Genomic DNA, 24,866 nt, shown 5'->3' on the forward strand with positions numbered 1-24,866 from the left:
ACCATCACAGAGTTATAGAAGATATGAAGGAAGTCATATTAAAGGAATGTAGTGTCCTAAAGAAGAAGAGTTGACTCTGCCCTTTCTTATATAGTTACTCTGTGTTCTAAGACTAGTCCAACCTGTCACTGATGTGGACCTCCAAGTACTTGTAGGAGTGCACCACTTCCACTCCCTCAATAATGACCAGAAGCTCTTTGGTGTTGTGAAAGTTTATAACCGGTTCCTTGGTATTTCTGATATTTAGGTGCAGACAATACTTTTTTGCACCAAGAAGTAAAATTCTCCACCTAATTACTTTACTCTGTCTTATTCCCTTATCAATACACCCCATAACTGCAGAATCATCTAAGAATTTCTGCAAGTGAAATGACTTGATGTTATATTTATAGTTTAAGATGTACAGTGTAAAGAGAAAAGGAGATAGGACTGTTGCTTGTGGTGCTCCATTGTTGCTCACATCCATATCAGAAGGACAGTTCTTGAGTCTCACAAACTGCTGTTTGCCCAACAGATAATCAGTTATCCAAGACACCATAGGCTTATCCACCTGCACATCTCTGCATATCTGCATACCTGCATATTTCAATATACCTTGATGTTGAATTAAGAGCCTGTGGTATGCTTGACTAGAAGGCACACTCTCACTCCTTCAGATGTTAATCTGTTGGGCCATTTAGAAAAATTGTGACCACATGAAGTATGTAACATTGATAATCCTATTTGCATTTCCATTTAGCTCAGTTAGTGGAACTCTCAATTGCATTTTTTTATCAGACATAGTAGACATCACACTGAGCCCATTCTGCAAAAGAATGATCTAATCTTATAATTCTGTGTAATTATTCCATGTTTCTATACATAATTCCATGCATACAGTTGGCCAAAATAACTATACTGAAATGGATTTTAGCTCTTTTAGTGCTACAATCCTGCTTATATAGTGACTTGTCTATATCTAATGGCCTTAGAGCAATCTTTGCCACTAAAAACACACAGCTGCACGATTTAGATCCATATTTCTTTTAAGGAAGATATAAACAGCCATTGCACTAATTTTCTGTTGGCATTACCACTATAAGTAGTATTTAATGGTGTATCTTTCATTTCTATAGGTAATCAGAGCAGAAGGGGTTCTTCATCGTGCACGAAAAGCTATGGAAAGTAGTTGCAGTTTTTCTGACCTGAAAATCATCATGTCTGAGTTCTTCCGTATCATCCCACATAAATGTATTGCTGAACCATTCATCAACATGAGGACAATTTCACAGAAGCAGGACCTATGTCAGGTAATAATTCTATACCCACCAGTGCGGACTGCTCACGCTGATACCCATCTTAATGTGGTTAAACTGAATCACTCTCCGTGTGTCAAACTCTAATTTGCAAATAGATCTTTCAATAAATCTGCGTTTTTGTAATATAAGAATACACACAGAAAAGAGGAAACAATGCACTAAGTCGGGTTGTTTGTTTAGTTAACAAGCAGGTTATATCATTATCTCATCAAATCATTTCCTTCACATTGGTACAGCATCAACTTTAGAGCAAGAAGATTGGCTTACAGATGCGGAAAACCTAGTAATTTCTGTTGCTATTTATCATCTGTAAATGTAAGTTTTGTGATGTAATTTGATTTTCTTTTTTTACCTCATCAGTTAATTAGGGATATTGTCAATGTAAGTGAATCCACTTTCTGGAGCCCTACACCCTCATCACTTGCCAAATACCGAGCCCTGAGGTGCAGCATTGAACATTTAGAACCAGAAACAGAAGAATACTTTAACCTTACAAAACTTTTAACACCACATGGTAAAAGGTAAACAAGCTTTGTCACATTTCGGACTGTTTTATCCAGATCAAGAATGAATGGGACTGAGGCTCTTGTCCGAGATGCCTCAGAGACAGAATTGCCAGATGTATATATTATTTTTTAGATTTTATCTCTCTCTCATTGCTATTAACATAATAATTATTTTTTTGTTGCTTTCGTTTATGAGGATATAGAATAGCCTCACAGTAAGGAGACTGGGTTTGAATCATGGGTGTTCCCAATGTGGTGTTAGCCTCTTCTCCCCGTGTCCATATAAATTTCCTCTGGGTGCACCACCTTCCTCCCACCTTTTAAAGACATGCAGGATAGGTGAATTGGCATTAATAAATTGGCTCTAGTGTGTGTGCGTGTCTGTGTGTGTGTGTTCACCCTGTCATGGACTGGTGACCTGTGCAGGTGTTGTTCCTCTCTTGTGCCCAATGTCTGCTTCAGGTTCCAGCTTCCCCACAACCCTGTTCAGGATAAGTGAGCTTGAAGATGGAAGAATGGATGGATGGATGAATATGAAATATGGCTTCCTGCATTACTTACTACTGTAAAATATATATATATTTTTTAATAAAACACAAAACATTACTTATGTATGTTTAATTTCGTATGCATCCAGAGGCTTGAATTTTTACACACTTGGTGAACAGATGCCACAGTGGCACCTGCACACTTAGCAAAACCCTTTAATCCCAGCTCTCCTACAGGAAAAGCTAGACCCTGACACACAACATGACACACTGCCCTGCAAAGCAGACCTGGCCAACCAGGCAAGACAGAAGCTATGGCAAACAGTAATAAAATAAGATATATATTTATTTAATGTTCACAATTTTAAAAGTCTATATCCAGAAAGGAGCAAATACAAAATCCAGTAGAACAAAATATAACAGCAGAGATATCCAACTAGACTCGAGCCAAATAGCAAGTCCAAAAAGAGGAAAAGAACATAAGTTCAAAAATGTTGTGTCACCCAGCAATGGAAGGACCAAAAGATAAACAGCAGTCAAAATAAGGAAGCTGAAACCGAGAGATAGAAAAGTACCTAGTATTCAGAGTTTAATTGTGATCCAAACTTGAAGTTGAAAGAATAACTAAGAGATTCAACTGCCAAGAACTTAAAAAAGGACACAAACTAACTTTGTTTCCTTTTCTTTTTGAACAATTCTTAAAAGTCAGACAAGGAAATGACCTCAGGGTTCAATCTTTATACCCCGTGAACCCTGACATCACTTTCTTTGTTAACCTTGATGCTACCATTTGCAGCTGCATAGCAACTGCCAAACCAAACCACTCAAAATGGAATCTCCCAATGGAACCAAAATGAGTCGGGGGAGAACACAAAATAAATAATAAACATTAAAACAATGATGAAAAACAGCCTTCAAAATTGATTAAACAAACCCCCAAAACATAGAGGGAGAGAAAAATAACGTTGAAACCACTAGTAATCATGACAAAAACAAATAATCAAAATGCATAAAGTGAGCTTGGCTAAAGTCACTTACAGTGACAGAATCCAAAATACATGAGTAACCTGTTTCTCTCCTGCTCCCCCTTTTATTAATTTGCCCCTGCCATCATGTTGCTGCTGTTTGATTAATACTCAAGGCAACAAATACAGGTAGGTGCCAATGGCAGTGAAAGACAAAAGGAGTGACTACTGTGGAACCCTAGAGACCTTCTGACAGGAATACTCAGAATAAAACTGAAAACCAGTTAAGTATAAGTCCCAAGGCCCACAGAAATCTTGGATTGGAATTATTAGGGAAGATAGATAGATAGATAGATAGATAGAGAGAGAGATAGATAGATAGATACTTTATTAATCCCAAGGGGAAATCCACATACTCCAGCAGCAGCATACTGATAAAGAACAATATTAAATTAAAGAGTGATAAAAATCAAGGTATAACAGACAGACAATAATTTTGTATAATATTAACGTTTACCCCCCGGAGTGGAATTGGACAATGACAGCAGTCTGTCGCTGAAGCTGCTCATCTGTCTGGAGATGATCCTGTTCAGTGGATGCAGTGGATTTTCCATTATTGACAGGAGTCTGCTCAGTGCCTGTCGCTCTGCCACGGATATCAAACTGTCCAGCTCCGTGCCTACAATACAGCCTGCCTTCCTCACCAGTTTCTCCAGGCATGAGGCATCCCTCTTCTTTATGCTGCCTCCCCAACACACCACCGCGTAGAAGAGGGCACTCGCCACAACCATCTGATAGAACATCTGCAGCATCTTATTGCAGATGTTGAAGGACGCCAGCCTTCTAAGGAAGTATAGTCGGCTCTGTCCTTTCTTACAGAGAGCATCAGTATTGGGAGTCCAGTCCAGTTTATCATCCAGCTGCACTCCTAGGTATTTATAGGTCTGCACCCTCTGCACACAGTCACCTCTGATGATCACGGGGTCCATGAGGGGTCTGGGCCTCCTAAAATCCACCACCAGCTCCTTGGTTTTGCTGGTGTTCAGCTGTAAACATGTGCATTTCTGTGAGATGTTTCTCTCATTAAATTAAGCCACTTGCTTAATTGGATCGAATACGCAAGACTAATATTTGTGCACTTACTTGTATGGCTTAATAAAGTAAATTACATTAGTAGTAATTGTTCTTTTTCATGCCTTTTTAAAGTTTGTTTTAATTTTGCTTGTGTTTGTCCTTTTTTGATATTTCTCTATACACTGTGCTCTGCTATGGATCAGAGTTTTCAAGTAACATTCTGCATAAACGGCAAGTATTACATAAAACAAAACGATTCAAAACATTTGAACATAGTTTTTAAAAATGTTTCAAAAGTGTCAGGTGTAATGTTTCACATGGGAACAAAGCATCACTTGTTTTATGCATGATTACACTTGCTTTGCTAAGGCATGAAATAATCTACACAGGCTTCATGTACAGAGAAGGAACCTTCTATACTTTTATCTTTTAAGGAATGTTTCAGGAGACTTTGGAAAGAATGCAGTAGAAGCCAAGCACAGCCTGGTTCCTAGTTTATGAATTAAAAAAAAACATTTAGATGGTGATCCTTCTTTATATAAACTATTGTGCTGCTGTGATACCCCCGTAGCCATTGTTACAAGACCTAGTAGTTCATGAATCAAGGTGGACTAGGGCAAGTTAAGAGACAAGAAGAAGTGTTGGTGCAAAAATGCATATTTAATAAAATAAAAGTGCCCAAGTGCAGTTATAAAATGTCTTCAATAAATAAATACTTCCATAAACACAGTGCTCAATGGTCTTCAATAAATAAATTAAAATGCAGTATCCATCTAGAAAACTTCCTGTCTCCTCTCCTTTCCACTTGGTTATTAAGCAGAAATGAGACACTACTGAATGTGGTCTCCTCGGCTCTGTAACAGCTAACTCTATTGGTACCCGCAAAGAGTCCTCTCGAGCCCGGTTCTCTCTCCCTGCTACCTCCCTCGGTCACCACAGTAACTCTTCACGAGCCCTCAGTCTCCCCTGCTCTATACTGTTCCTTAGCAGGTTCGACTCATCTATCTAGAACAGCATCTCATGCTCTCCTGGAGACCTTCACCTGACCAGTCCAAACTTCTGAGCGTATTCTTACTCTTCCTGGTTGTCCCAAAAGTTCTCAGATTTCTTATTTTTACATATTTCTTTTACCCTTTTCTCTATTTACTCAGACCTTTTATAGAATAGTGTAGGCACGGGGGCTGCTAATGAGAGATGGTTGTGCTGATCTTTGTCTTATGTGCATACTGAATTAGCCAATTCCCTCATTAACGCTAGTCCTTGCCTCATGTATGCTACCGATATGAATCGCCGCTTTCCAAACTAAAATTTAACACCACTGTTTTCCAACAGAGCCATGAAATGGAGTATTGCAGCGGTATTTATAGCAATACTGTCTTGTGAATATATTGTTTCAGTTTATTTGCTCTGATTTTCCTCAGGAGTTATTCTGTTGTCTGTTATACTTTTTTTTAATGTGTATCCTTGCAGGCTACCCAGAACACATAGTGTTCGTAACTGTTGTCTTTGATTGTCTTCAAAGCAATAAAGAAAATGCACTGAAATATTATAATATGTTCCTCCTCTTTCAGTTTTCTTCCAGTGACTCTTCACCGTATTTTCCACGTTAGTAGAGTGGATGAAATGCTTGACTTCCAGAGAAAGCTCGGCAATGTGCAGCTTCTGTTTCATGCATCTTCCTTGAGCAAATTTGTTGGTATTCTGTCTCGGTTAGTAGTTATGATAATTTTTTATTGCTGTATACATTTGAATTTGGGATTCCTATAGGCTAGGGTTGCTAATTTTTATTAATTCTTTTTGTTGTTTTTTTTTTTTTTGTTGTTTTACACAAAAAAGTACAGCTTGAATTAAAAGAAATAAATGAATCATCGCAGCACAGTAAGGAGACCTGGGTTTGCTTCCCAGGTCCTCCCTGCGTGGAGTTTGCATGTTCTCCCCATGTGTGCGTGGATTTCCTCCAGGTGCTCCGGTTTCCTCCTGCAGTCCAAAGACATGCAGGTTAGGTGCATTGGTGATCCTAAATTGTGTGGGTGTGTGTGTGTCCTGCGGTGGGCTGGCACCCTGCCCGGGATTTGTTCCTGCCTTGTGCCCTGTGCTGGCTGGGATTGGCTCCAGCAGACCCCCCCGTGACCCTGTGTTAGGATTTAGTGGGTTGGACAATGACTGACTGACTGAAATTAATCATCATGTGAACCTTTTTTTTTTTAATTAACATGTTTTTGTGTAGTGCTTAATAGACCATTTTTTGTTGATTTTGAATTTATTCTCTCAACCTGCTCTCTATTTTTAGTATACTAATCAAACTGTATATACAGTTTTTTTGAGCTGATCCAGTGTTTTTCTGATTTTTAATAGTGGTTTGCTGTTGCCAAAGGTAGCAGTTGAACAACATGGAATTGCTAGAACAGATGTTGGTAATCTTGGAAGTGGCATATACTTCAGCAATGACATAAGGTTTGTGGTTATGATATCCTTAAATCAATCAATAAATATAAAGTAAGGGTTTAAAAAAATTCAAATAATAAAGCTTACTTGAATACTTGTTATTTAAGCTACTATGATTGTTCTATGACCCTCTTCTGTGCTAACTTTTGAACTAATCTTGCCAGACAGACTCAAGGAGACTTGTATAAATAATGCTGAAAAATAATAATTGTAATTATCAGTTTATATTAGTTATCTAAGCAGTTTATGTGACTAAGGCCGATAAGAAAAATCAATGATTAAAGTTGCTGCTTCATAGAGGATCTAACTCAAAGTTGAATTAGGCATCGACTTGTGTTAAGAAAGATATACAGAGGTAGGTCATGGTAACATAAAAGTGCAAGGTTAGAGGTGTTCATGAGTATAGGAAAATCAACTAACCTACAAATAACAGACATCCTTCCATGTTGATCTGAATGTTGACTCTGATACCACTGAATTAGTAGTTACCTGTGAACTACTCCATCCAGAAAAATCATAAAATGATAGTGTAAATCTCAGTTCTTAGATAAATAAACACATAAACTAAGGTAGACATGTTAAACATTATCTGTGTTGGAAAAAAGGTAAGGTTGCCAATTCTGGAAGACTAATGTAGTACATGTTGTACATTATGTGGCACAAGCGATTGGCTGGTCTTTCATAAAGTTCTTTCTTTGTTGTGCCCAAGTCTAGCTAACATTGAGCATATCAGAACATTTAATACATGGCTCATATTTTGGTTTAAGAGAGAGAAGCATTGGTGTATGGGATATTGGGACACATTTTATATTAGATGGCACTTGTAACCTCAAGACAGTTTCCATTTGATTCAGAGAGGTTCTGATATATTCTTTCTACTTTCTAATTTTTGTCTCCAGAATTGCCCAAGGAAACATTGCTTATTTAGGATAGGCTTTTTAATGATTTTGCAAGATTTCTGGCCTATTAGCCAGTTAAATGTGTTAAATATGTTTCGCATAGCATCGCAAGAAAAGAATGTAACTCATAATTGACTCTCTAGCTGACCTTATACTGATGCCAAAAGTACTAAAACGAAGACTAATTTTCCTAAATAGACTAAAGCTGAACAGTAAAATTTACAGGCATGCTCGTAGTAAATCAATACAGGTGAAATCGAAATATAACAAAATAATTTGGCATACATTTTTCTGGCATGGCTTTAGCTGTATTTTTTTGCATTTTATTGTAGCTTTACAACAGTTTCCCTTGGCTTGTTGTTCTTGATGTTTATTTATTATTATTAAGTTTGCTCTAAATAAAGTACTAGAAACAGATCTCATTAGATTAGATTAAAAAGAACTTTGTTTGTCCCAAGAGGGAACTTTTGCTTTGTATGGAAGCTCAGTAAATAAATACATGTATAAATATTTCAGTTACAGACAAATACTTCACCATAAGAGGCCATTGTTCCATCTAATTTATTAAAATTATTATTTTCAGTAGGAATGCAGGTTATCTTGTAAATCTAAGAGATTTTAATTAGAAAATATTTATATTTTTCTCTCATGTATAAACCTCATCTGTAAAATATTTTATTTTTGATTTGCAGAACAGCCATGAAATATTCGTCACCTAATGAAATAGATGGAACGTGCATACTGGTGGTTTGTGAAGTGGCACTGGGTCTGTGCAAGCAACTAACCCAGAAAGATTGTAGTTTGACAAGTGCACCAGATGAATACCACAGTGTGCATGGAGTCCGTAACACACCACAGAAACCCACTGAATTTGAGGTGAGACTTCTCCTTTCTCAGTTTCTTATTTTCAATTTTCTTATTCTTATTTTATATTTTATTTTCTTGAATTCATTGATTGATAGATAATACCTACGCTTTCCTCATAGTGATCCATTTACACAATTGGTGCAAGATAGAAATCAGCCCTGAACATCCAGGCCTTCTGTAAATATCTTTTTCTTGATAATGGCCAAACCAAAAATTTGTGGATGCTTAAATTTCAGTCTGATTTCTAATTCTGTCTCTTCTTATTTTCCCTTCATCCTCCTCAGGAACCTCATCTTGATAGCCCTTAAAAACCTATTAAACCATAAGTGGCCCAATACCAGGCCAACAAGGGTTCAAGAAGTGTTTTAAAACACCTTTCGCTGCATCATGAAGACAAACTATACCACACACTAACACAAACAATACCTCATTTGAAAGCCATGTTTTTCTACTACACACTCATAGTGATTTCATTGTTACAGTATGTATAGTTCACTTTTAATCTGGCATGAAATTTTACGTGTGCTGCCTCATACAATGTCATAAAAAATTAAAACCAGCATGGTAATTTTTCTGTACAAGGAATACCCAACTGTTATACATCAATCGTAAGGTCTTGAGCAGATTTTATCTGATGCCCGCTACGACTGAGCAAACAGCAACAGACAGACAGACAGACAGACAGACAAACAGACAGACTGACTGACTGACTGACTGACTTTATAACCTCCTTAAAGGAAATTGCAGGGTTACAGCACCACACAAAACAGGTACAAATATACATCTAAGAAGAATTATAATAATCTTTAGTATGCTAACAAGGTGCAAACATACCTATAGTAAGAATTATATATGAGTAAATTAACAAATGTAGAAATTTACTAACCGTGAAGTGATTAGAATTGCAAATATTTCAATTTTCACAGTACAGGATGGCAGTCATTAGCTGCTCAGTATCATTCAGTATACAGATAGCTGAGGGTAGAAACGACCTCACATAACACTCCTTTGAGCAACACATTTATCTAAGTCTGTTACTGAATGTGCTCTTCTGCTTCAGCCAGGACCTCATATAGGGGATGTGTGTCATTGTTCAAGATAGTAAGCAGCTTCCTAAATGACATCTGTCCTACCACTGCCTCTAGTGAGTCCAGCCTGAATCCCTAGACTTAACTACCTTTTTAAATCAGTTTTTTTTTTTTTTGTCTGTTGGCATCACCTGCACGAATGCCATTTCCCCAACACTCTTCTCCATAGGAAAATACCCTGGCCACAGCAGACTAGTATAAAACATGAAAGAGTGACCTACATACAACAAAAAGCTCAACCTCATGAGGAAACAAAGGTGACTGTAACTCTTCTTGTATACAGCCTTCTGTAGTGGTACTCCACTCAAGCCTGTCATTCAGGTGGAGTGTAAGGTACTTGCATGTCCTCATCACCTTCCCATCTTCACAACCAATTATTTTATGGCTTTTCTTTACTTGACCTCACTTATGGTTTAGCAACACAATAAAACCTGTATGTACTTTGACTCTATTAACAAGTAGATTTTTATTTGCAGGATGATGAGTTTGTTGTATATAATATCAACCAGATACAAATGAAGTATGTGATCCAGTTTTGTTTGGATAAAGACAGTATCACTATATATGAGCCACAAGTTAACCTTACTGGTGAAGAAGTCATTCCATATGAGTTGGATGCCCAAGGTGAGACACTATGACACTAGACAGACTGGACTCTGTTGTAAAGTGATCTAATTATTATTATTTTTTTTTCTATGATAAATTAACTTTCATTTGATTAATTTAGTGAGAGTGTAGTGCAGGCTTGGCAAGTTAAACTATAAATATATATATATATATATAGTAAAAGGCACTGTATAGCGCCCGACTCGGCACAGACCACGCAGAGGCACATGTATAAAACACACAGGCTTTATTCTTTTTTCCTTCACCCGTGGGCGCACGTCTTCCCCGTGACCCACAGGCAATACACAGTCCCAAAGCACAAAACTCACATTATATACAAGCCTTTCTGGCACCACCACTCCTCCCAGGCAACCTCGTCCTCTTCCTCCCAATTCTGGCTCCGAATGGAGGGAGGTTGCCTGCTTTATAGCCCACCCGGAAGTGCTCCAGGTGCCTGACCAGCTGGCCTTAATTGCACCTCCGGGTGGGGCTGGTAAGTTGTCCGATGTGACGGCTGGCCCATGGCCAGAGAGACTGCCCCCAGGCGCCCCGGGGAAGGTATTGCATGGTCCATGGTGGCTCCTCCGGGACGTATGCAGCAAAGGCGTCCCGGCCGGGCATGGGACCCGGCTGTCCGTCACAATATAAACTGCTCAAAAAAATTAAAGGAACACTTTGAAAACACATCAGATCTCAATGGGAAAAAGAAATCCTCCTGGATATCTATACTGATATAGACTGGGTAATGTGTTAGGAACGAAAGGATGCCACATCGTTTGATGGAAATGAAAATGATCAACCTACAGAGCCCTGAATTCAAAGACACCCCAAAAACCAGAGTGAAAAAATTATGTGGCAGGCTAGTCCATTTTGCCAAAATTTAATTGCAGCAACTCAAAATTGTACGCAGCACTTTGTATGGCCCCTGTGTTCTTGTATACATGCCTGAAAAACATCGGTGCATGCTTCTGATGAGATGACAGATGGTATTGTGGGGGATCTCCTCCCAGATCTGGACCAGGGCATCACGGAGCTCCTGGACAGTCTGAGGTGCAACCTGGTGGCATTGGATGGACCAAAACATAATGTCCCAGAGGTGTTCTATTGGATTTAGGTCAGGAAAGTGTGGTGGCCAGTCAATGGTATCAATTCCTTCATCCTCCAGGAACTGCCTGCATACTCTCACCACATGAGGCCAGGAATTGTCGTGCACCAGGAGCCACTGTACCAGCATAGGGTCTGACAATGGGTCCAAGGATTTCATCCTGATACCTAATGGCAGCCAAGGTGCCTTTGTCAAGCCTGTAGCGGTCTGTGTGACCCTCCATGGATATGCCTCCCCAGACAATCATTAACCCACCACCAAACTGCTCATGCTGAATGATGTTACAGGCAGCATAATGTTCTCCATGGCTTCTCCAGACCCTTTCACTTCTGTCACGTGCTCAGGGTGAACCTGCTCTCATCTGTAAAAAGCACAGGGCACCAGTGGTGCATCTGCCAATTCTGGTATTCTATGGCGATTGCCAATCGAGCTGCATGCTGCTGGGCAGTGAGCTCAGGGCCCATTAGAGGACATGGGGCCCTTGGGTCACCCTCATGAAGTCTTTCTGGTTGTTTGGTCAGAGACATTCACACTAGTGGCCTGATGGAGGTCATTTTGTAGGGCTCTGGCAGTGCTCATCCTGTTCCTCCTTGCCCAAAGGAGCAGATACTGGTCCTGCTGATGGGTTATGGACCTTCTATGGCCCTCTCCAGCTCTCCTAGAGTAACTGCTTGTCTCCTAGAATCTCCTCCATTCCCTTGAGACTGTGCAGGGAGACACAGCAAACCTTCTGGCAATGACACGTATTGATGTGCCATCCTGGAGAAGTTGGACTACCTGTGCAACCTCTGTAGGGTCCAGGTATCGCCTCATGCTACCAGCAGTGACACTGACTGTAGCCAAATGCAAAACTAGTGAAGAAACAGTCAGAAAAGATTAGGAGGGAAAAATGTCAGTGGCCTCCACCTGTTAAACCATTCCTGTTTTGGGGGTCATCTCATTGTTGCCCTTCTAGTGCATCTGTTGTTAATTTCATTAACACCACAGCAGCTGAAACTGATTAACAACCCCCTCTGCTACTTAACTGACCAGATTAATATCCCATAAGTTTCATTGACTTTATACTATACTCTGATTAAAAAGTGTTCCTTTAATTCTTTTGAGCAGTATATATACAGTGTAATATATATTGTAAACGCCTGGGTTCGCTGTTGCCCCATTGAACCCACCAGACAGACGTCCCAGACACACTTGTACAAACACCAAGAAGCTTTTAATAATAATTTCCTCAATAATAGTGCCCAAAGCACCATACCTCCACAATTCTTCAATAATTAATACAATTAACAATCCTCCAACTCCCAGCAGCTCCGTCACACTACCACCCAACTCCTGCTCGCTCTGCTGGGGTTTCCCACAGTCTATGACCCAGAAGCATTTCTTCTTCGGGTCAACTACACAACTTCCTTCATCAGGTGCCCTGGAAGTACTGCGGACTTCTGTCCTCATGACCCCGAAGTACTTCCGGGGTGGCCTAATCATAAAAGTCCCTGGGTTCTTGGTGAGCTCCCCCTGGCGGCACCCACGGCACCCAACAGGGCTGAAGAGATGGACTCCATGTCCCATGCTGCCCTGTGGGAATCCGAGGAGCCATTTCTATCCACTGGAGCTGCCATCTAGCGTTCCTGGGGATGTAGTGTCCTTGAAAGGCTGTTTTTCCCAATTGAGGGACGTCCTGTCTGGACTGAAATGCCGGCCATCCCTCACAATATATAATATATGTGTGTGTGTGTGTAACTTTAACTATAATGCAGAGTCCCATAGTCATTGCCCCTAGTATGAAATATTTGTGAGTTAAGGTTCAAATCTGTAAACAGTTCAAAAACAAGTCACTGAAGTTTATTTAAGCAATTTGCAGCAAAAAGCAGTTCATCCTAGTGTTATGCCAAATGTCAGCAGTCATAAAATGTTGATCTGTCTCACCAGTACAGTATGGTATTCACCAGTATGTGAATAATCATACAAATCTAATTAGGTGTCCTTCAAAGACGCTCATCTGTCATTTGCCTAATTTAATATTAAACTACCAAATTTTTAATTCCCAAACTGAGCTACTTTGTCTTACAGGCAGCCGTAAGCTTATGAGTAGACCAGGTACAATGTTGGTAAATCCATTTAGGTAAAGTAGTTACTCCTAAAGTACACATACTGTATATGTATATATATATATATATATATATATATATATATATATATATATATATATATATATATATATATATATATATATATATATAACATAAAATGGTAAAGCAAGAAATGTACAGGATGTCAGTATGTATTGTATATGAAAGATGATTTTGCAGTTTCTAGTACTTATACAGAACAAACTTTAATAAACATCAAGAACAACAAGCCAAGCGAAACTGTTATAAACAGTTTTTATTAAATTAACTAACAATATAAATGTTGTAGTTAAAGGACTACATCTTGTCAAATTGATAATATAAATGTTTTATAAGCAGGTTGACATGGATACCATTTTTATTTGCCTCATGACAATGATTTATGAGTGAGAGTATTTAAAAATTGGTCATGTTTCCCCAGTCACAGACACTGATAGCAACAAGGAACATATAAACCCACTTCTCGGGGTGACTGCTGGTCTTCAGGACAGCTCTGGAAATCAAATTCCTCTAGAAAGCGTTCATATTAAAGGTCGGATGATGGATCTTCTGGCACAGGTAAATTGGAATGTATAGTACTTCTATGTAGAGGCTAATATGTAACTTTTTATTTTTTTGTGTACAGAACTTTTCAACAATTTTGTATTTGAGTTTCATTAATGTAATCATTTGATTCAACAGTATTATCACAATAGAAACTTTTCAGAATTATCTGTATGTATAACCAGAACTAATAGCTCTCAGTGAATTAATTTCTTTTTAACTACAGGGGTTGAATTAAATACTTTCTAAAGCATTCCTTCAGGATGAAAAAGCAGCAATTTATTTAATGCAGATGTTTTACATTATTCAGTAAGAATAGCTGAAAGAGGTTCATTGAAAAAATGAGTGACTGTCTTTTCTTCTGAACAGCAAAAGCATTTCATTCTCTGGCCAGTGTCCAGCTTTTTTCAGGATTTACTCCCTGTGTGTTTTTTTTTTTATGTCAGGGTCAGCTGATCAAGTAAAGACATATATTGAAGTCCTTTCTATATTACTTAAAAAGCACTGCTGGTCTGTTAGAATAGCTCGGTTTTTCCTGGAAGTGGCTCATTTGCTTCAAAGTAAGACTATTCCATGTGTTTTTCCAGTAATATCTATAACAATCTAAGTGCATTTTTATAAGATGACTATATTCGCATGCCTTAGGAAAATACTGTCAGATGGTCTACACTAACTGCCACAAAGTTAGTATATTTAGAGGCCATAGTGATGGAAATTGTTAGATTATATATACTACTAGAGCAAGACTTTCTAATAACAGTGTGTTATCAATGTATTGCTGCTAAATATGAGAGGGCACTTGCCGAATATACAAGATGTAAGGATTGGACAGAACGCAGGAAACAGCCATGAACTTGTTGTTGTTGATTCACAGAACCCACTCACTAAACTCACACTTGCACGTCAGTTTACAATCACCACTTAACTTCAAGTGGATGCATTTGGGAATGTGAGAGGAAAACTGAAGTAGCTATAGGAAAAAAAAACATGTATATAAAGCCAATTGTTACACCTTAACAGTTTATGTGTATCATAATAAAAAGGTGACTACTCAGAAAATCAATTATTTTATGTTTAGTAATTGTAATAAATTTAGATCAATTTGTTGAGACTTCAACATTTAAGAGCCTTTTTCTGATGGTCAATGTCAAAAACTCCCAATTAAACCCACTGTGGGAGCATTTTCTAAATGTTATAAAGCAATAACACAAATAACAAATCCAAACTGGCAAATACTCTTTATAGGCACTTTTCTTGGAGAATGTATAGACTACACGGAGACAGCAATCAGAGATGTGGTTTAAACCCTGGATGCTGGATACATGAGACAGCACTAACGGCTGCTCTCCATGTCACACTAAATAGAATAAAATGTGACTTATTCTACATTTTGGGTATTTTATATTTTGTGGAAATGAGGTATTATATTGTAAGATAGTTGCACTTGTGAAACTGATCTTGTTTCTCTTTTCAGGTGGTGGTTTTTCAGACATATACCAACCATTCTTCAACTCCAATAGAAGCCAAGTATGTTTTTCCATTGGACGAAACAGCAGCTGTGTGTGGGTTTGAAGCATTTATTAATGGAAAGCATGTAATAGGAGAGGTAAACACCTACAAGTGGAACATCTGTGGTTATTAAGTAGTTGTATCGCTGCTACTAGGAATGCTTCCAAGTACTATTATTTCATTTTCGAATGGGACAGCCATGCTAAACAGTAACATTACATTATAAGAAATGACTGATCCTTAAGAATTCAGTTTCAGGGCAGACAAGTGTGGCACATACACCACTTGTCGAAAAGATGTTTTGCCTTCTTTTAATGTAAAACTTGGACTGATGAAAAATGTTGTGAAAGTGATGAACAAGAAAGGTGAAGGATTTCAATATTTGAGAAGGATGTTTCCTCAAATAACTAATGCCAATATTAAGGAAGGTATTTTTGTTGTTCCAGACACATTATCAATCAATGGCATTCAAGAATGTTGTTAAGCATTTTCTTTATAACTACAGAGCTCCAAACTGCATGCTTCAAACATACAAAATCATATAGTGCAACATGTTGCTAAAGATTCATTTTCTTCATTCACACTTGGGACATCCTCCATGCAAGTATTGATGCAGTCAATGGAAAAAATGGTGAAAGGTTGCAAAAATGGAAAAGAGGTGTCAGGGCAAATGGAATCCAAATAGTGTTGAGCATTGAAACGAGAAGCATAAGATGCCGAATTACAAACAAAAACCAGCTGCAAACCATTTTTAACTCAATTAAACTAGTGCAATGTGTCAGCGTCAATAAGCAATTTGATAAAATATGACTTCATATTTCTCCAAATTCCTGTGTGATACAGTCGATCTGAAATTATATTTGTGTTTTGCTTGAAGCTTATCATAATCAACAAACATTTTTAGGAACAAAAAAAAATGTGTTGTCCAGTATAACCACTAACTTTTAGATTATTCCAATGTATTTAATTCAATAATAATTAATCGCAAAAAATAGTTTTGCTCACTATGTACTGTAAAACATAAAATAATGTATAAAAGATTATAGACTAATACACATTGTGAAAAAAAAAATTGTTAAATTCTTATGAAAAGAAAGATGGTTTTAATATATATATGAAATAAAAAAAATTGTTGACTGTTATCTAGAACTGCTGTTTTCAAAAAAATTTACAATTAATATAAAACTTTGCTGGATTTCCTATGTCCTTTTCCTTGTCTGTGTTACCAGTACAGTAAAATATCCTCAGCTCATTGAAACACGTGGGTTCCTGCCAATTTTTTTTATTTTAATTTTACTTTTGAATTGGTGAAATTATTAGGAAATTTTATTAGGTACATACAAATGTTATCTTTTCATTTATTTTCAGGTTAAAGAGAAAGAAGAGGCAAGACAAGAGTATCAGCAAGCAATTAGAGAGGGTCATGGAGCTTACCTTATGGACCAAGATGCACCTGTATGTATCCCAACACTGAATTAAACTTATTTGTTTTAGAGGTCAAGAAAAAATATTTTTAAAGACAAATGAAAAAATATGTCAACACATCCATCAAAATTAAACAAAAATATTTGAAAGATTCCGATGTTGTCATATGGCTGACAGCAGTGATTTAGCTTTTTTCTTTTTTGATACATCGTTGTAAGTTTCTCTGAAGGCGTTATTTAGTACATAGCTCTATTTTGTGAATTTGTCAAGGATAGTAAAACACTAGTCAGTCTGCAAAGACCACGGATTGCCTTTGTAAGCAGTCAGAATCATTGCCTTTTACTTCTTCATGTTCTATATGAACAGTCTGGCTAACATATTTAAATGAACCACGTGGAGGAACCGTAATCTGAAACTACAGGTCCAGAAAACACATGCAAATATAACATTAATGTAATAACAATTTTATCCAGTTTTAAAGTAGACAAAAGTTTTTTTTCAATGGTATAAAATGGTCCTTCTCAGAGAACCTCCATTACAGTTCTAAAGGCTTGGCAGAGGGGTAGATCCAAGATTGTTCCCAAGGTCAATGAGGAGGCAGAAATGGTTATAGAAGTCCAAATGGACTATGGTTTTATAAACTTCAGTGTCCTCTATTTTTCATATACTTTAACAAGTGATGTAAAGTAACAAATTACTTTACTTAAGTGAAAAATTGTAATTTTTAAAGTGTTATAAATACTGTAGTCTACTTTGTAATGACTATTTTTGAAAAACTAAAAAAGTACAACTGATTGCTTGTGTTCTTTTGAAGCTCACAGTGGTCAATTGAAATAAGACTACACAGAAGTGTTTTTTGAAGTGTGAAGTGTTTTAGTAAATGACCCAGTGATGTGCAGTTCTCTCTGGTTGCATAACTGGTTGCAATTCAGTACATTGTAGTATGATAGCCGATTTAAATGGCCAAGAAATGAGTATGCACTGTAAAAGCCCCCAGCCACACCTTAAATCTAGTGTGCAGTAGCTTTACGATTTTCAGATTTCTGTCCAATGGAGGACACAGCGAAGTATACAATCTATTGCAGTATAGCAACAGCAATGCAGCACTCTTTACAATGTAGAGAATAGCCAAAATTAGTAGAATCATTTACAGCTATAAAGCAAAGCTGCTTTATTATGCAATGTAAAATTTGTGTCCCAAAAATTATAGTTATCTTCATACAAAAACTCTTCCTCAAATTTTTGAAAACATATGGATATAAATTATCTTTTTAAACTAGCAGGGTGTTTAAAATAATAAAGCATAATATAAAAGTCATAGTTGCTGGTAGTGAAGATACCAAAGTAAAATTCTAATAGCCAAGCAGTAAGTAGGGCCTATACGTTGCAGAGGATGCTGCAATAGATTTAAAATAATACATCATAAATTAATAAAGTCGTAATTTGTGGTATTAAAGATACTACCGTAAAACTTAGCCAAGCAGTAAGTAGAGCCCCCATATAACAGAGGACCCAGCAATAGATTTAAAATAAGACTGAACACAAACAAGCTGTTTTTGTACATTTAAGCAACTGAAATGCTTGCACTATGTGTGATTTAAAAAAACAAATTTCAGGGTTTCATTCTTATTGGCTCACATAGTTTCTGCACTTTCATACCGTCTCAGTTCACAATGTGGGAAAGCGGCAGCAAAGTTATTCTTGACTGGGTTATTCCTGACTCATGGTGGGGAGGATCAAGAATGCTCTCTGAGTGAACCTGGTGGCTGTTTTCTCTGCAGTGCACAGCATTGTTCAGAAAGTCATTAAGAATTTTTAGTAAGTGTAACATTAAATGTCAGTATCCATTAGAAAGTAGGAAAACTATGAGCATACGATAAGATAAGCATATGATGGATCGTGGACTATCTTAAAGACAGACCTCAGTATGTGCGTCTCGGGAACTGCAGGTCTGACATTGTGGTCAGCGACACAGGAGCGCCGCAGGGGACTGTACTTTCTCCAGTCCTGTTCAGCCTAAATACATCAGACTTCCAATACAACTCGGAGTCTTGCCACGCGCCACTGCGATTGTGGGCTGCATCAGGAGTGGGCAGGAGGAGGAGTATAGGAACCTAATCAAGGACTTTGTTAAATGGTGCGACTCAAACCACTTACACCAGAACACCAGCAAAACCAAGGAGCTGGTGGTGGATTTTAGGAGACCCAGGCCCCTCCTGGACCCTGTGATTATCAGAGGTGACTGTGTGCAGAGGGTGCAGACCTATAAATATCTGGGAGTGCAGCAGGATGATAAATTAGACTGGATTGCCAATACTGATGCTCTGTGCAAGAGAGAACAGAGCCGACTATACTTCCTTAGAAGGCTGGCGTCCTTCAACATCTGCAATAAGATGCTGCAGATGTTCTTTCAGACAGTTGTGGTGAGTGCCTTCTTCTACGCAGTGGTGTGCTGGGGAGGCAGCATAAAGAAGGATGCCTCACGCCTGGACAACTGGTGAGGATGGCAGGCTCTATTGTAGGCATTGAGCTGGACAGTTTGACATTCGTGGCAGAGCAACAGGTGCTGAGCAGACTCCTGTCAATCATGAAGAATATTGTTTGAAAATGGCTGGCATGTCAAATTAAGTGACTGCGTCCTGACTTTACAGCACAGTCACACTTGTCCTTTTTCTGACAGCCTTTACGAAGGGTTACAGTTATCCAGTTACGGTATATGCTCACGTATAAGTCAGGTCTTGAAACCTAAAAAATCGATCATAAAATCAGACGCATCTAATTTTGTTGCAGCAACGTAGTTACCAATTTCTTTTGCTACTTCAACAATGTTTAATTTAAAACCAGCTTCATATTTTCTTCTGATCAAACGATCCATCATAGATAAGGGATGCTCTTATGATAAAAGTGTATGAGGGCGTGAGATACAAAAAACACAAATCAGTGCAAATGTTGCTTTGGAAGAATAGTTCGGCACAATAGAGAGAGAGAGGTTAGAAGCATGCACTGATACAGCACATTACTGCACCCACATAGGAAAAAAGGCAGTGTGCTCCGTGGTTACTCTCTCAGGTGGGCGTTAGCATATAATAATCCCTTGTACCACTAGCTTGAGCTTTCTGCATTTGACTTATACAACCGACATTATAAAATACCTGAAATTATACTATAAAATCAAGTCCTGACTTATCCGCAGGAGAACTTTTTCGCAAGTATATACGGTATATTTTAATGTATACTGTAAAGTTCTGAGAAGTATTACATGTGAGTTTTAGTTTTCTTAACCTTCTTTTATAGGTCAAGTTTTTGATGAGGATGAGGTATTACATAGAGCTGATATGATGTTGAATATTGAATGATTTTTTTTAGGATGTGTTTACAATTAGTGTTGGAAATCTCCCACCAGAAGCTACAGTTCTTATCAAGATCACGTATGTAACTGAACTTTCTGTGAATTTTGGATTAATCAGTTTCCGGTTACCAGGAAGTGTGGCACCATGGCAACAGAGCAAAGCCTTAAATGAAAAAACACAGGTAATGTTTTGTATTGTTAATCAAGTCAACCAGAATAAGCTTGTTATGTTGAATAATACATTTGTGTTATCTTTTCCTGTGAAAATGCAGTTTAACATATTTTCTCTATTATCAAAGTTTAATCATCTGGTTACAGGGAGTTAGCAGAGTTTTTAGAAGATTTTAATGGACAGTAAGAGTTACTGTTATTTGTTAAATAGAATATGTATATTTATCAGATATCCTTACAAATGAAGGAACACTCAAACTGAAAAAGTAGATCTTCAAAGCATGCAGTTAGACAGTTGTTTGAAAAAATAAAACGTCTTCTGTAAACACACCCTTTTAAAGAGGATCTTTTCTTATAAATACTCTGTTTTGAAAAAGTGATTTTGAATTTGGCCTCAGAGAGTGCTACATTTCATATCAACTCTCAAGAGTACTTTGTCAAATAAAATGTTAGTCCAAAATAATGCTACAGTATTATCTGTTCTTTTAAAAAATACAAATAAGCCTAGGGCTTCAAAACCAGCAACAGTAAGAAAACATTTTAATTTAGGAGGGTAATGACAGGAATGAAAACCTTTCCCCTAGATCCGTGCAATCTCTCATATCTGTTTATGAATTCTTCTTTGTCAAGCTATGTCATATTTTTAAAGTTTGTTGACATCCTTCTATGAACCACTCATTTCAAGTTTTCCACATGAGTTTTGGTTAATATCTTTTGACTTTACTTTTCCAAGCACAAGATTCTTTATGTAAAATCTTTCTCTGGTAGAACTGCTGAACTGTTCAGGAATTTGGAGGACCTGTTTTTACTATAACTTCAAATTGTAGATAAGACATTTCACTTTCTGAATATTTTATTAGTTATTCTAAATTAAAGGTTGCATCATAAATGGCGGATTGTGTAGGTTGACGGGTATAAAAGTAGATATAATATTCCTATCCTCCTCTTGTCAGAAGAAATAAGATGATTGTTGAGGTATGATAATATAATTTGCCCTACAATTTATTTGCGTATAGCCCAAAATCACACAAGGAGTGCCACAATGGGCTTTTACAGGGCCTGTCTTTTGACAGGCACCCAGCCTTGACTCTCTTAAGAAGACTAAAAGAAAAAACTCAAAAAAACCCTTATAGGGGAAAAAAATACAAGAAACCTTGGGAAAGGCAATTCAGAGAGAGTCAAAAAAGGGAGTAAATACAATACAATACACAGAACAGAACACAGTAATCCTCAATACAATACATTAGCACAATAGTAATATCACTAGTACAGAGCAAAATGAAGGAGTAGATGATATCAGATAATGCAATTCAGATTTGTTCAGAGTCCTGGAGGCCTCGGCCATCAAGCTGCCTCCCTGCCACTGGCCAATCCACAACTGAGTCAGTGGCGGGCCAGCCAGTCTGATGAAGGCCCCTTCTACCCTATGATTCCAGTGCATCTCTGTCAGAGATGACTTTTCCTTACGTAGGCAAACAACTTGGCAGTAGGGCAGTGGCAGCAAGTGCCACATTTGAGTTCCAAGAAGAGAAACAGAATGGGTGAAGTTTAGTAACAAATTATAACTATAATATTCCTTATGTTTTAGTGCTAATGACTAACAAAAGAGATGGGGTATGCACAGTTAATTAGCAGTTGTAGTCTGGGTATGCTAAATGGAATTGAGTGTTTAGCCAGGACTTGAAAGTATAGTAGCAGGCAGACCATCCCACAGTATAGGGACCCTGTAATTAAAAGCGTGACCTCCCACTGTTATTTTATTAATCTTTGGAGTCACAAGCAGACCAGCACCTTGAGATCTTAATGTGCGTTCTGGTTTGTAAGTAGTGATAAGTTCGAATAAGTAAGCTAGACCTTTGGGATTTAAAGTTTTATATGTTAAAAGTAGGATTTTGAAACCTGCCCTTAACTTAACTGGGAGCCAGTGTAAGGATTTAATGTGTTTGTATTTTCTTGTTCTTGTAATAATTATTTCAGCAGCATTTTAGATTATCTGGAAGCTGTATAAAGAACAATTTGAACATCTATTGAACACTGCATTACAGTAGCCAATCCTACTAGAAACAAATGTTTGACTTAAGTATCCTGCATATTTAGAAAATGCCTTAATTACCCAACATTTTTAAGATGGAAGAAACTTGTTTTGGACAGTTTTGTAATGTGCGCTTCAAATGACATAATAGAGTCAAAGATAACACCTAGATTGCAGACTGATTCAGTTAAAGAACGTCAAAATACTGTTGCGATCAGCATCATTCCCTCCAATAATTAACAACTCCGTTTTATCTGTGTTTAAAGACATGTAGTTTTCATCCATCTACTCCTTTAATTCACTAACACAAATAATTGAAGACAAAATCAGAGAAACTTAATTTGGCCTAAAAGAAAGGTATAAGTGGGTGTCATTTGCATATGAGTGAAGATTAACATTATGTTTTCTAATGATTGATCTCAGTGGAAGCATGTAAAGTGAAATCAGTAAATGTACCTAGCCTTGCTGGATGCCATATCTCACTTCTGTGTATAACGATGGAATACTGTCAGCACATTTCTGTACATACTAGAATCAATTTCATAAATAAAAACTAAACCAGGCAAGGACTTTGTCTGTGAGCCCAGTGTCATTTTCCAGTGTGTATGGTAAAATAGAATTGTGAATAGTGTCAAATGCTGTGCTTAAGTCTAACAACATAATTACAATGGAGTTTCCTTCATCAGATGATATCAGAATGTCATTTATAACACGCATTTGTGCCATTTCTCTACTTTGACCAGTGCGGAAGCCACACTGGAATTTCTCAAATAAACTGAAGCAGATTAGTGACTATTTTTTCATGTATTTTATAGAGAAAGGACAAATTTAATATGGGTCTATACTTATACTATACATATTATAATTTGATGTTAATTGATCTAAATTGTTTTCCATGTTCCACATTTACATTTGATGTTAACTGATCTGAATGGTTTTCTACAATTACACTTGACTTACTCAAAGTATCTGTAAATCGTGAAGCAGAATTACAATCTAGATGTTGCACTCCCTTAGTGTTTTGGTAAGGGCAAAACCAAATAAAATATAATTAAGTAGTGATCAGAAATAACTTTATTTAATGGAGTAATATTTAAATTTTGAACTTCAACTTTAGTACTAGGGTGTTGTGCCGTGTTAGCCATAATGAATGTAGTGACAAGTTAAGCAAAATGACTGAGGAGTCAAAATGAGTGAGGAGGGCCCTGTCCTCCTCCCTGCAGCCCAATGAGTCTCTTTCAGATTCACGCTAATAAATTGGTACCGCAAGCGAACTATGATACTTACCACAATGAGAAAGTCGCAAAATCAACGGAATGTTCAAGCAAATTATAGGGAAAAACCCGATCTAAATGTGTTAAGTAGTTCTCTCCTGAAAAGCAGACAGACATACAAACAGCTCTAAAAAACTATAAGAAATTTTGCTCTTGGACCACAAAATTTTTAAAACCGTTTTTTAGCGAGCACCTATGGGCCAAGGTTAACCTACATTCCAAATTTCACGTCCCAAGTCCTCAAGGTTCAGGAGATTTCATGATGAGTGAATCAGTGGTATTTGGCTTTTACAGTGCATCCAGAAAGTATTCACAGCGCATCACTTTTTCCACATTTTATTATGTTACAGCTTTATTCCAAAATGGTTTAAATTCATTTGTTTCCTCAGAATTCTACACACAACACCCCGTAATGACGTGAAAAATGTTTACTTGAGATTTTTGCAAATTTATTAAAAATAAAGAAATTGAGAAAGCACATGTACATAAGTATTCACAGCCTTTGCCATGATTTGATGTTTCCCCTGATCATCCTTGAGATGTTTCTGCAGCTTAATTGGAGTCCACCTGTGGTAAATTTAGTTGATTGGACATGATTTGGAAAGGCACACACCTGTCTATATAAGGTCCAGTTGACAGTTGATAGTTCATGTCAGAGCACAAACCAAGCATGAAGTCAAAGGAATTGTCTGTAGACCTCTGAGACAGGATTGTCTCGAGGCACAAATCTGGGGAAGGTTACAGAAAAATTGCTGCTGCTTTGAAGGTCCCAATGAGCACAGTGGCCTCTATCATCTGTAAGTGGAAGAAGTTCGAAACCACCAGGACTCTTTCTAGAGCTGGCCGGCCATCTACACTGAGCGATCAGGGGAGAAGGGCCTTAGTCAGGGAGGTGACCAAGAACCCAATGGTCAACCCGAAGGACAACCATCTCTGCAGCAATCAACCAATCAGTTCTGTATGGTAGAGTGGACAGACTGAAGCCACTCCTTAGTAAAAGGCACATGACAGCCCATCTGGAGTTTGCCAAAAGGCACCTGAAGGACTCTCAAATCATGAGAAACAAAATTCTCTGGTCTGATGAGACAAAGATTGA

The 24,866-nt window shown here is 37.7% G+C and overlaps 1 protein-coding gene across 1 annotated transcript in view; it reads left to right on the forward strand.

Annotated features, from left to right (window-relative positions):
- The window catches only part of parp4 (poly (ADP-ribose) polymerase family, member 4), a 130,631-nt gene that overhangs the window by 36,805 nt on the left and 68,960 nt on the right, over positions 1–24,866 (forward strand). The window contains exons 9-18 of the mRNA XM_039743988.1: positions 1,116–1,289; positions 1,659–1,819; positions 5,903–6,040; positions 6,687–6,785; positions 8,368–8,551; positions 10,107–10,254; positions 13,889–14,025; positions 15,485–15,616; positions 16,888–16,974; positions 20,311–20,475. Of these exons, the coding sequence (XP_039599922.1) occupies positions 1,116–1,289; positions 1,659–1,819; positions 5,903–6,040; positions 6,687–6,785; positions 8,368–8,551; positions 10,107–10,254; positions 13,889–14,025; positions 15,485–15,616; positions 16,888–16,974; positions 20,311–20,475 (1,425 nt within the window). The remainder of the gene's footprint in view (positions 1–1,115; positions 1,290–1,658; positions 1,820–5,902; positions 6,041–6,686; positions 6,786–8,367; positions 8,552–10,106; positions 10,255–13,888; positions 14,026–15,484; positions 15,617–16,887; positions 16,975–20,310; positions 20,476–24,866) is intronic.

Source organism: Polypterus senegalus, chromosome 2 (genome assembly GCF_016835505.1).
Source record: "Polypterus senegalus isolate Bchr_013 chromosome 2, ASM1683550v1, whole genome shotgun sequence".
NCBI lineage: Eukaryota > Metazoa > Chordata > Cladistia > Polypteriformes > Polypteridae > Polypterus > Polypterus senegalus.